The sequence below is a fragment of the Triticum aestivum genome, chromosome 6A, assembly GCF_018294505.1.
Source record: "Triticum aestivum cultivar Chinese Spring chromosome 6A, IWGSC CS RefSeq v2.1, whole genome shotgun sequence".
In the NCBI taxonomy this organism is placed as follows: Eukaryota; Viridiplantae; Streptophyta; class Magnoliopsida; order Poales; family Poaceae; genus Triticum; species Triticum aestivum.
Genome location: NC_057809.1, coordinates 560,494,238 through 560,506,847, shown reverse-complemented (window position 1 = coordinate 560,506,847; position 12,610 = coordinate 560,494,238). Strand labels below are relative to the sequence as shown.

Below are 12,610 nucleotides of genomic sequence, written 5' to 3'. Positions count from 1 at the left end.
CAGAAAATTGGGCCGAACCCGTATACTCGCCGGAATTATGCGGGCTCGCGAGATATACGGGTTTGCTAGAGATGCTCTTAGTAGGCCAGAAAAATGTCGCCCAACAGGAAGAGTCAAATAAATTAGGTCGCTTTAACGGCATAGCTCATGCGCAAAGAAAGTCAAGATAGTTTCTCTCAAATTATTGAGAGCACATGCAACAACTTTTTCGTCAATTCTGTCGGTCTGCAGCATGGCTATACACGACAGTAACATCATGGAAGATGGTACGAGTTACATAGGCTCGCTCCGTTGTGTTCGTGTGATCCAAGTGTTTGTGACTTTTTTTAGAAAAGCTTTTTTTAATATCAGTACAGACATAAGCGTTCATATACACGTGCATACACTCACCCCTATGAGCGCACACACGCACATCCTACCTCTATGAGCACCTCCGAATGACTGAGCTGTCATATCATTTTGAGATTTAAGAAGTCACCATAGGTGCCTGGTCGTCGACGGGAACGTCTACTAACACTGAATGCGCATCGCCGAAAATTCTGAAATAAATTCAGAAATAAATGCGAGCATCAGGATTTGAACCATGGTGGGCTGGGTATACCACAGTCTCTCTAACCATCCAACCACAGATTCAAGTTTGTTGATTAGTTTAGTCTGTGTTGTTTTGTTCTAATCTAAATAGGTTGGTTGGCCGCTTCGCAACGGTAATTCAGCGGAGGGTTGCCCGAGGTCCTTTAGCAGAACATATCCAAGGTGATAGTCCATGATGCAACAAAGCCAGCAAGCCACTAGCTACAACAAAATAAAATGGCGGACAAAGGACCACCTTGTCAAAGGCATCTAGAAGGGGAAAATGAATCCATGAGATTCCCATTGAATTTCACATAATACCTCACCGTGGTCACACATATCATTATCTTCCATATTGGTGTGTGTTGAGGGATTTTTATGTCAGTCCTAACAACGGTACAAAGAGGGAGTACGATAGAATACTTAGTCGCGTGAAAGTCACGTCAGGAAGTTAGGGGGTCCTGGACATAGAATACTTACACATGATATACCCGGGTTCAGGACTCCAATATAGATAAAAGCGCTATTGCATGCCTTCTCTTTTCTTTATATGCGGGGAATATAGAGGATTACAATATATAGAGGGGGACCCGGCGAGTCAGGGAGACTCCGCGCATTATGACGATGGTGGTGATCACAACGGTAAGTGTTCGAAAACTTCTACGTGGTGTGCGCTAAAACTAGGGCGAATGAGAGGGTCCCCTTATGCGTCGCTCCTAGTATGTAATCTCCTCACAGTTGATCTCCAACAACCTAAGCTTGTAACCCAAGACATCTATCAATATATATACCATGGGTGCCTGTGTATGGGCATTGAGACGCTTCAATACAATCTTACAGGACATGGTGTTAGTTTACAACACATTTGGCCCTCTTTTCCAATTCTGGCAAAGTGTTTTCCTTGACCCTAGTGTCGTTCGGTGAAAGGTCTCCCCCGTATGTGGTGGCGCTTCATCTTGGCAATTGATATGTCTTTTATGGTAAACCATGTACACATTCCTAGATTAAGTGGACTATCTCTCATTCATAGATTTAACCTCAAGATGGCGGTCAAGTGGTACGTCAACACACTCACTAAAATCCATTTAGGCCCTGACCCTATGCCCCCATATCAATCTCCCAAACATGACAAAGCTTTGTGCCAAGTGCACATCCCATGACCGATATATGCCTCAACGGTACATCATAGATATGAACCCAAACCACATAGAATCGAGGACAACATTCGATGGTCGAATGTCACCATTAAATAATGCCATGATCACACTGCTAGAAAAATGCTTATAGGTAGGGTCACATTAGTGGCAGGCAGAGTCGGGACCCTTCCATTGATATTCAGGTAGATACCAATGGCGGGTTCTAAACTAGCCATGTAATTTTAGTTTACTTAACAACGACGGGCATTTAAAACCACCCATAACTGCAGACCTGGGCCAAGGTTAGATCTTGGCCATAATTATTAGTGGCGTGCAACTTGCACATGCCCGCCACTCGTAGTTACTTCACAAGTGGCGATCACATAAGGCTTGCCCGCAACTACTCCAATTTGTAGGTATTTTTTTAGATTTTAGTGTGTTATCTTATTATTGGTATTGTGTGAAAAATGGTTTGAACTTTATAGGTTTCATTTTTTGCTATATTTTGGAAAATTTATTAATAAATTTATTTTTAATTCAATAAATGCTTGAAATTTGAACCATAAATACATTTAAATTTTCCAACGATTGGAAGAAAGATCCTAAATAAGGTAGTTAGCATATATTTAGGTCTATGGAAACAAAAGTTTGGTACTTTCAAATATGTATATTTGAAAATTCAAACACACGAGCTTAATTATAATTGTGTAAAATTGATTCTTTCTAATTTTCAGAAAAAATGAACATTGTCTGAAACCTATTAAACTTTCATGGTATCATTAAATGACATGTAGACTATATGGTATGCATTTACCAATATTGGGCATTTTTTAATATACCTCTAGTTCAAATTTGATTTTTGTCCATAAAATCACTAGAAATATTTTGATAGGACTTATTGACAAAAAGATATGGCTTAATATTCCCAAATGCATATTTTATGTTTGGATTATTTCAAATGTTCAAATGGGTGATCAAAGGATATATTTGAATTGCACACTTCCCAAGGATCATAGGGATATCAAAATTTTCAAATTTGGCCAAACAAAATGAACGTATGAATATTTGAATTTTACAAAAAAAATCATCAAAAAAATGAAAATATAAGCAGTGGAACGTGGCACAATCTAATTGGACGGTATGTGTTTGGTTAAGTTATTTAACTGGAAGCGTTGATCTAAGGATCAACGGCCAGGAGAGCACACCCGTTTGCGGGCTTTAATTGATCTTATCCTAGCCACAGACGGAAGATCGGACACATAAGAAATTATGAGGTCAAAATCTCACCAAAGAGGACAGAAGATCGCTGGAGATGGGTGTCGCATGGCTCAACTTCAGGGTTGTGGACGCCACAAGGGACGAGGCGGTGAACAACGGTGTTACGCACATCGAGAGGAAGGAGATGAAGTGAGTGTCAATGGAGATTATTTGCTCTTGAAATCGTAGGCGCCGGAAGAAGCGGTATATATAGAGCAGCATCAAAGCTTGGTTGTCGTCGTTAACCCGTACTGGCTACAACTTTGAACATGCAAAGGCGATAGGAAGATGCACATTAATGAAATCTAACTTATAAAAGATGAAGGGGTAGGTAGTCACAACGAAGGCCTCCGGCGCACGGTATCACGCAAGGGAAAAAAGCCCACCGCACCGCGCGTGGGGGTGCAGCGCACCAGGCGAGCGGAAAAATGACCGCACCGCGCAGGGTAGAAAACGGCATCTAACCCTAGCCCCGATCCACAGCCCCACGCCCCTCGCTCCTCCCTCCCTCGTCCGCCGCCACTCCCTCCCACCTCCTCCTCCTGCGCCCTAGGAGCCCCGCCGCCGACTGCTACTTCTCCACCGCCTCGCCTCTTCCTCCTCCTCGCCTTCCCATCGCTCGGGCGCAGGCTGCTGTGGCCAAGCGCTTCGCGGGCGAACCCGTCTCCACCGCCTGCTCTGGGTTCACGCGGGACGGGCTCCCCCGCGTGGCCGGCCTCGACGAGCACGACCTCGATCCGGCCTCAGCCGGAGGACCTCGAGCCGAGGAGTGCGGCCTCGATCGGGACTCGGCATGTGGGGTGACGGCGGAGGAGGGGAAAGGAGGGGAGCAGCAACCAACATCTTGGGCGGCGGTGGCTGGACTCCATGAGCTGGCCGGCGACGGTGGCGGTGCTGGATTCGATCTGCAGGTGAGAGAGGGAGGTGTGGCTTCGAATTGGAGAGGGACTCCACCGGCGTCGGCCCGCGCGAGGATTGGTGCCGCTCTCCTCGTAGGCCCTCGCTCCAGGTCGCCGAGGAGGGGCTGTAGCCGAGTCTGCATAGTTGAGGGTAGGGAGGGCTGAGGTGGGAGGGGAAGGAGATGGTCATGGATCTACTCGAGAAGGTGAGAGGACGAAGACAGAGGGGGTGCTCGAGGTGGTCAAGGCGGAGCAGCAGAGGACGGCTCGTCCACGAGCTCAAGTTTAAGGCGGTGAGATCCCTTCCCCATCTCTCATTATCTCTGTTTTTCCACACCAAAACACCCAGCCCCCTGCGTGCGCTTCACCTTTTCCTCCTTGTCATCGCTCAACAGGACGGCGGCCTCAACGGGTGGGTGACGACATCTACACCTGGTTCCACCTTGCTGTGGCAAAATAGGAGGCCATTCGTGCAGTCATGCAGCGGATGGAGTCCTCGGCAGGTGGGTGATGGAGGCTGTAGATGATGCACGATGACGGCTCCCAGCGAGTATCCTTTTCTCTGTAACAGATTTGATTCTTTACGTTTTAGTTTGCATATGCTGGCGATTGCCTTCTATTTGCGCTCAATCGGCGTATGTATGTGTGCCGGTAGAAGTGGGACCAACGACTTCGTTAGGAGCAGTCTATTTTAACTCACACATTCCTTGAACTGAACAAATACATTTGAGTTCTTCCATTTCTGAATTTATGCTTCTGTAATGTCATACCTTCAGTTTAATTTGGGTCAGTATTGACCGGCTCACCAATCGATTAGGTTTAGAACAAATTGTACTGGATCTTTGTTAGGCATCGTCCTGTATATGCATCCAACTATAGCCTATGCCTGACCTTCATGTTTATCTTTTCATGGTCATGGAAAATTTAATGATCAGCGGATTCGTCAAGGCCATGTCCGCGGCATGGCGAGACGCCCGCAAAGCATTGCTTGCTTCCATGCCGACGCGAGCTGCCAGTCCACCCAACTCACGAATAGCCTCGCTGGTCTCCGATCCAGCGCCCACCCTATGGCACAGCTCCACCGTGCTGACTGATGCTGCCTACGCCATGGAAAGGGCAAGTATCTTCTTACCCTTTTATCTCAGCATGTGTCCTAATGTGGTGGATGGACTTGGTAACATTGTTTGCTACGATCGAGGACCCAGCACAGTTTGTTGTCGAGAGACGTGCAGAAAGTCTGATAGTAGTTGTTGTATTCGAGTTGATTTCTATCCCGAGAGCATCAATCTTGGCACACTCTTTGAGAAGCAAACAATATGCTCAACATATCAAATTGTTCATGAATTAAGATTTTACCATGATTACTTTTCCTTAATTTGGAATATCTCTTTTAATAGGGTTCTATTAAATGTGAACATGTTTGCGTCAAGGCTTTGTTGATGGTTGAAGAAGAAATCAAGGTCGCCAAAACTCGGGTGCTGCTGAATTGCTAGATTACTCCACTGCAAAAAAGTAAGAAGAGGGTAACTTCTTTACCAAGTCCAAATAACACTGCATCCTACTTTGGCTGTTGATATCATCCTACTTTGGCGTGCTCTCCCTCTGCATCGGGGTTCTGATGGAGGCGCTTTGTGTGGCAGCGCTGGACAGTGGCAAGAAGGAAGAGCTCGGGCCACCCGCGATGCCAGGCCGCCGGCCCTCCTCCCTCAAGCTCAAGGCGGCGAAGAGATGGTTGAGATGGTGTTGCAGCTCCGCAGGTACCGGCTTCTACAACGTCTCTTGCTCTCTCAATTTTCTTGCCTTCCCTGGAATTCAATGGATGAAGAACATGTGTTGAAACTAAATGAGGTTTGGGCTGTGTGATTGCACCTTGTTTGTGTGCCGGCAGGGCAAGAGATTGTTTTTGCTTCAGTTAGGAAAGAAATAATGAAGTGATATTTATTCGATTCTCATCCTTTCACTATTTTGAGTTCTGCTCATGCTTATTACAGCCTGGTGATTAGAGTCAATAGTTTGCTCTTGGGTCTCAAAATAGTTTGCTCTTGGCTCTCAAATACTTCTATTGGTGACTCACTTTCAAAATACAGATTAGATGCTTCACTGAATGTTGTCCCCAAGAAGTGTCGTGCTCTCCTTTGTTCTGAGCTTGTTGTGTGTTGCGCTTGCGTCGCTGCCGTTTTTGTGTCGGTGTTGCTGCCGTGGAGGGCTTGATTTAATGTACTGTATGAACCAAACAGACCCCAAGTCTTTTGACTCTAACCATTCATTTAGCATGTTGACTATGTACTAGGCAACATCTTAATATGTAGAATCTTTTATGACGTTAAATATAAAACAAAGTTGAATGATAATTGTGATTAGTGTATGATCCTGCCAATTCAACTGGCCCTAATAATTAATCATACAGAATTACTTGCATATGTCCTTTCTAATACTACAGTCTATGTGATCCCAGATTGCAATTTTGTTGGGAAATCTCAGCTTTGATTTAGAATACCAACGCTAACAAAATCCTATTTAGTTTCTGCTGTTTTGGAAAGGTTGCCTACTATACCACTATTTTTTATTTAGCTTGGCTTCAATGTTGTATTGCTGATCGTCTATTTACACACCAAAAAACCATATTAGAATGCAGACAATTAAATGATTCTGCCCGTGCTATCAAAGTGGCCTCTCAGACTGAAGAAGGTGCCACTGCTGAAAATATTGTTCAGCCTGCATCCGTGCTAAATGTTCGTGCCTATGCTTAATATGCAGATATCATACCCATTCTGCATAGATCATGCTTGATGTACAATGATCTTTGATAACACCAAATTATACAGGTTGGAGAGGAAACTGAAAGTGCATCTGCTGAGGATCCAAAGAACATGCTTCCTGACCCCTCTAAGACCAAAAGGTGAAAACCCCTCCTATAGAACAAATTAGATTGTTGTGTTAGATTATGGAACGGCTCCTGCTTTGGTATATGCATTTGATCTCTACTTTTTCTAATATAAGTTCTAAGGTTCAGCTATTTTTCTGCTTGCTTCTTGGTCACAACAATTACAAATTTACTGAGTGCGGGTTTGTTACCAGGCTCAATTCCTGTTCTGTACCTCACTGATATATGCAGATTAATCACTTACTCACAAAAAAAACACAGCCTTTTACTATTTAGTTACTCGCTAATAAATTGCAGAATAGATGCCTAAACAGTAATACTACCCTCCCATTTAGGAATTTACGAAGCCTTCCCTTCTTTACAATGAAAAACATTGTTCCCTTTGTATGTTGACTATGTTTTCTCTCTTCACTGATGCGTCTAATGCTGTTTGATCAGACTTTTCTTTCTAGATTCATGAGAGGGTCAGTAAAATATATATGTACCTTCAGCATTTTTATGTGTATTACCATTTCTTTCCTGTTGCATGCGCCTGCCAATTGATTATCTATGGAGTTGGTTTCCTATGTGCTAGGGTTCAATGAGTCTTCTGTTTGTTTATGTTGTCTTGCAATTTTTGTGTCTAATCTTTATGCACTTCCTGTGTATACAACATTCTGAAGATCTAGCCTTTATCACCAGGAACAAAGTTGTTAACGTGTCATTGTTTTTGCTAATTGATCAAATTTAGAACAGGCAATGCCGCCAAGGGAGTTGGCGCACCAAAGAAAGCGAGGCAGTAGTTCTTCCATGGAGCACTTCTTCCATGCCGTTATCTAGATATGTACATACGGTTCGACTAAGGTTTCTTTGGTTCTACTTATTCTGCAACTGTGATTAATGGTATGGTGCAGTATGCTAATAACTGTAATATCTCTTCTTTGTCAAGGTATCTTCTATATTCTGCTTGCTTATCAAGCGAAGTCTACGCTGGAAGGGTATCATGCTGACCATTTAATTGAATTTCTCTTACAGAAACCAATATTAATTTATTCAGAGAACATCCTTATTTTTATTTGTGAGATAATTAAAAAAGATGTTTATCTTTCCGAGCGACATCGGACATCCTATAATTTTGAGCACCGCCTCGAAGCAACCAGAAATAGTTTCTGGTAGACTTTGGTCAATGTATCCTGGCCTGCATGCTTTGGTTGTTACGAAAACAGCCACCTTTTGTTTCGCATCAATGAGACCAATATCTTTCCCCTTTCGGAGAACTCCGAGCAAGCTATATATAAACTTTAGTCTTCCCCTGCTGCTTCTATGGTGAAAAGTACTGTGTAATGTAGTCTATCATCTTTAGATTATATTGTTCTCTTTGTAGTGAAAAGCGGTTTATCACCGCTTATTGTATATATATGTGAAGAACTCTTCTGCTACTGTTTCCTGAAAACTATGACTCAAGAAACAAGCTTCCTTTTATGCATGCTTTTGCTTCAATGCTTTCATCAGAGCTTCCCCCTGATCACGTCTTCCGATCACAGTGTATGCAATAAATTAAAAGCAATTACATTCCTGTTTATTTTACAAACGCTCTTCAACAACGACTACATCTGCAGAAAGTCAAGATTACTTTCCTACATGACTTAGTGCATCGTTTTCAATCTTATGTGCTCACTACATATAGTATATGAGCTATTCTTTTCATGCAACAAATATATTAATGCATTCTCTCACAATAATTGGCTTACATTCGGCCTTTGCGCCATTGGCGCAACGAGTCATCTAGTAGAGAGAAAGGAGAGAAGAAGCGGGCCTACGCTGCTCTCGCGGTGATGCACGCTTTGTCGGATGCTGTGGAGGATCTCAAAGTCAGGGAGCAATTGCTCGAAGAATGCGATTAGATACAAAGAGGCTCCAAGTCTGAGAATGAAGGGCTATAAGGCTCTGTCCGGGGTCCTATTTATAGGAGACATGGATGTCAGTAGAGCCACATCAATGGAGCTTGGTGGATGCGTTTCATGTAGTTTTAAGGCCTAGTGGAGAGGGAAGTGAAGCAACACTGCACGAGGAGTTTCTCGAAGGCATGGAGAGGCAAGGGACACATGAAAATGCTCGGGAGGGTGATAGACACAGGAGCTCAGTCGTCGGGCGCAGAGTTCTAGGCAACATGACAGTGTTGGCATTATTTGTTTCTTTTTTCTTTTTTCTTCTTACAGGGTATGCCACTAATTCATTCTTCCTTAGAAAACTTCATTATTTTGATTTTTTAGTTTTTATTTTATTTTCTTCATTTAGAAAACTACACATATTATAGGTCTGCCTCCGCCTTTGATCATCATCCTCATGTGAAATTTAATTGAACTATTATATATGTTTTCTTTCTTTTTATTTTTACTCATTTTTTAATGGATATTTTTGGCATGTTGGATGAACAGAAATGTATACACACAAATACAATACAGTATGTGAGCATGAAAATTGCATGATCATATGCTTATTTTTTGCATATTAAAAATTGCAATTTCAGTGCAAAGTTGTGTGCAAGTTTTATTCAAGTTTTTTTTTCTTGTTTTCGTTGTTCTTAAAGGGCAATACCAATGCTTCTAATTATTTCTTTCCTAGAAAACCTCATTATTTTTATTTAGTTGTAGTTTTTATTTCATTTTCTTTCTTCCTTCACGTTAATATCAATGCCACTAATTAATTCCTTCTTATAAATTTTTTATGAAATTTCACAATTATATACTTACTCCTGCATATTATAAAAAATTGCAATGTCTAGGTACATTATGTGGAATTTTTATCATTTTTTTATTTTCTCTCTCCGTAAAGGTAATTTCAGTGTCACTAATTCATTCTTTCTCAGAAAACTTCATTTTTTATTTTTGTTTTAGTTTTGGTTTAATTTTATTTCTTCTTTAAGGGTAATACCAATGCCATAAACGCATTCGTTTTTCCGAAAGTCTGTGAAATTTCCACTATTATGCACTTGTTCTTGCATATGATAAAAAATGCAATTGTCATGTGAGTTGTGTGCTAATGTTTTTATTTTTCCTTTTAAAGGTAATAACCCTTTAGCTGTGGATGATGGCCTTGATTGCTAACTAATAGCATAGTTGTCACTAGTGGTAGACTAGACAATTACTCTAGAGAGCAACAAAAATTTCAACACAAAAACTCAATGGCATTCGGCCGAATACCTGTCGAGCATGGTGTCCGCCATGGACATCGTCCACGGGGGGACAAAGGGGCAGGCGCGTTCGTGGGGCTATGGACGTTTGAGGATGCCTGGGTAGCGGAGGATGAGGAGGGTGTGGATTCAAAATAAGGGGGAGCAAGGATGGAGTGCAGAAAAGTGAAGGGAGATGGATTTGAGTGGGCCGGGGGTGCCAGAGATCCTATGTGTCGGCGGTCCGGACACCCGTAACCCTCCCCCAGCTTGCTTCCGATTTGCAAAAAAAAAAGAATGAATAGCAAGACACGTCGGTGCAAATGATGGATTCAGGTGCCATGGTTGTAGGACTCGTGGGCTGACTCTTAGTCCAGTGGTCGTAGGCCAGTTCAAATCAATCCATTGCTGAACAGAGTATGGGAGCAACATAAATACAACAAACATGCTACTGGAAGTGACCAACCAAGACATTACCAATGCCGTTCGGATTACATGTGTTACATGAAGTATATAAAATTCAAACACAGTGACAATCCATCATAACAGTAGTAGTAGTAGTAGATCCAGAGGGTCCTCGACAACAGCAACTAATGCAGAAACAGAGGAAAGAAGGCCACACGGTACACACACATGCATGCACAAATAGAGAACCGTAATTATCGTGCGTGCCAGCTTCAACTGCTCCATGGCCTTCTTCGGCCTTGTACAATGGAAGGTGTTTAGAAAAATAAACCAGTCTTTCCTTAAACACTAGTGCTTATTTGTGCAGGGTAGACGCTTAACTAAGCATCTCTCCTATAGAAATAGGATGCTTCAGAAAAACTCGGTTTATTTTTCTAAGCACCTTCCATTGTACAAGGCGTTATAGCCTTCCGCAGAAGCACCGCAGAAGTAGAGCAGTTTGGCGATGCTCTGCATGACCCCACCACGCCTCGGACTTAGTTTGTTGCTCTGCTTCTTCTTCTTCCCATGTTCAGCGCCGTGCCCCTTCTCCATGGAGAGACAGACAAGAGAATGCTTCGTGGAGGGGGAAGGGGATGCTGGTCGTAGCGTTGCAAATGAACACTTCGACTGGAGTACGTGTATAAATAGGCGCACGGCCGCGTGGTAGGGCTCGACGGCGAGACATTTTCACGCCATTTTCGGGGGTGAAATCTGGTAAATGCATAGTAAGTACGTGCGGTAAGGGCGCTGGGCTTCTGGGGTTTTTGTCTTCTGTTTCTCCAATTCTGTAATGTTCCCCTGCTTTCGGCCTTTACTGCACTGCTTGTATCTATTTACGAACGTGTGTGCATCCACACTTTTAGCCGGGGGAAAACCACGAAAAGTGTACCGATCGAGCTTCTCAGGTGTATGCAGCCTGCATTTTCCTTCTGCAAGTAAACGTGTTTGTGTTTTGCCTTTTCTATTTGTGTGGCTAGCTCCAGCCGTTCAGTCCAGTGCATCTACGGCGCAATTTACACGCAAGCAAGGGTGCGATCTCATGTGGCCGACGGTCACCGTCTGCTAGTCGTTTTGTGTCCCATCAAGTAGGTAGGTATATGGAATGTTCCAGCCTTCCTGGCGTGGATCCAATCCAAGTCGCACCGAAACTGAAGTATAGAAGGTGTCATTTTCTTGTCCGACAGCAATGGAAAAACAGCGTGAAACAGAACCCAGTTGCCAAGCAACTCCCGCCAATATAAATGGTTTAACTGAGCATCTGAGACTCTCGTGTTCACGTTTGCGAAGGTCGTGACCGGAGGCTACGCGCGTGTAGTGCAGGCGCAGCAAATCCATGTCTCTCGCAAAGGGACCGACCGTCACCGGCGATCCGATGTAAGACATATACAGAGCGGCAATGCTCACTACAAGAAATATGTCAACTTGTGACCACCATTATTGGTCACTGAATGGTCACAAATTTCCATTTGTGACCTTTTTGTGACCAAAAACATAAGGTCAAAAGCTGGCCATCATAAACTGACTATAGCGATCTTTCTTCTGGAATGGCCGTAGACGTTTATGACCAAAATACGTCTACTGTGGCGTTTTGGTCACTAGCAACCTCCCCAGGCCACGTAGGCATCCAGCGTGGCAAGCTGATGTGGCACAAGATTCAGCCCGGTCCAATTCGGTGTTTATATGGGCCGAGCCCATTAATTCAGCCCATTTAATGTATTTTTTTCCTATGAATTTTTTGTCAGCTTCATGGACCAAGCCCAACATTGCAGCCTTTTTAGTTTTGGGCCATGGCCTTTTTGTCTCAATAGTTTCATTTTTTCTTTTTTTATAAAGTGGGTTCACTAGTCAGGTGCATCCCCATTGTCAGGTTCTAGTACTGGGTCCTAGCCGTCAGGGAAATATTCTTCAATTTTTTAATTGAACGCAAATAAATACCTAGTATTTAAATTGGCACACAAAACACATATAATACTTCAAATATTATCAACCATCAAAGTGTTACATCAGGTAACAAGCATCAAGTTTACAATCAGATAACAAGCTCCACAAGTGTGATCAGCATCAAGTTTACAATCAGATAACAAGCTCCACAAGTGTACAATCAGATCATTTAACACACATGGCTTCATTACTCTCAGAACTAGCTCCAATGAGCTAGAACTATTCTTCCTCCACTTCTTTGTCTTGATGCTCACGAAGAAACATGAAAGCCCAGCATCTGCATGTTACAGAACAAAATGTTTAGGAACAAAATAGAAGTGATTAG

General features: G+C 43.1%; 1 protein-coding gene across 10 annotated transcripts; it reads left to right on the top strand.

The window, feature by feature from the left end:
- Positions 1-3,372: 3,372 nt before the first annotated feature.
- On the top strand, positions 3,373-8,225 carry LOC123128514 (uncharacterized). 10 transcript variants are annotated; one of them, XM_044548541.1, is made up of 9 exons: positions 3,378-4,155; positions 4,258-4,365; positions 4,798-4,978; positions 5,260-5,374; positions 5,503-5,619; positions 6,491-6,594; positions 6,688-6,761; positions 7,482-7,578; positions 7,675-8,225. In XM_044548541.1, exons 5-9 carry the CDS (start codon positions 5,544-5,546, stop codon positions 7,741-7,743), a joined length of 420 nt encoding a protein of 139 aa, XP_044404476.1. In that variant the 5' UTR covers positions 3,378-4,155; positions 4,258-4,365; positions 4,798-4,978; positions 5,260-5,374; positions 5,503-5,543; the 3' UTR covers positions 7,744-8,225. The 10 variants fall into 10 exon arrangements, 4 of the variants coding, with proteins under 4 accessions (XP_044404473.1, XP_044404474.1, XP_044404476.1 ...); XM_044548538.1 differs by lacking the exon at positions 4,798-4,978 and having other exon boundaries at positions 3,373-4,155; positions 4,258-4,412; positions 5,474-5,619; XM_044548539.1 differs by having other exon boundaries at positions 3,377-4,155; positions 4,258-4,978.
- Positions 8,226-12,610: the final 4,385 nt, after the last annotated feature.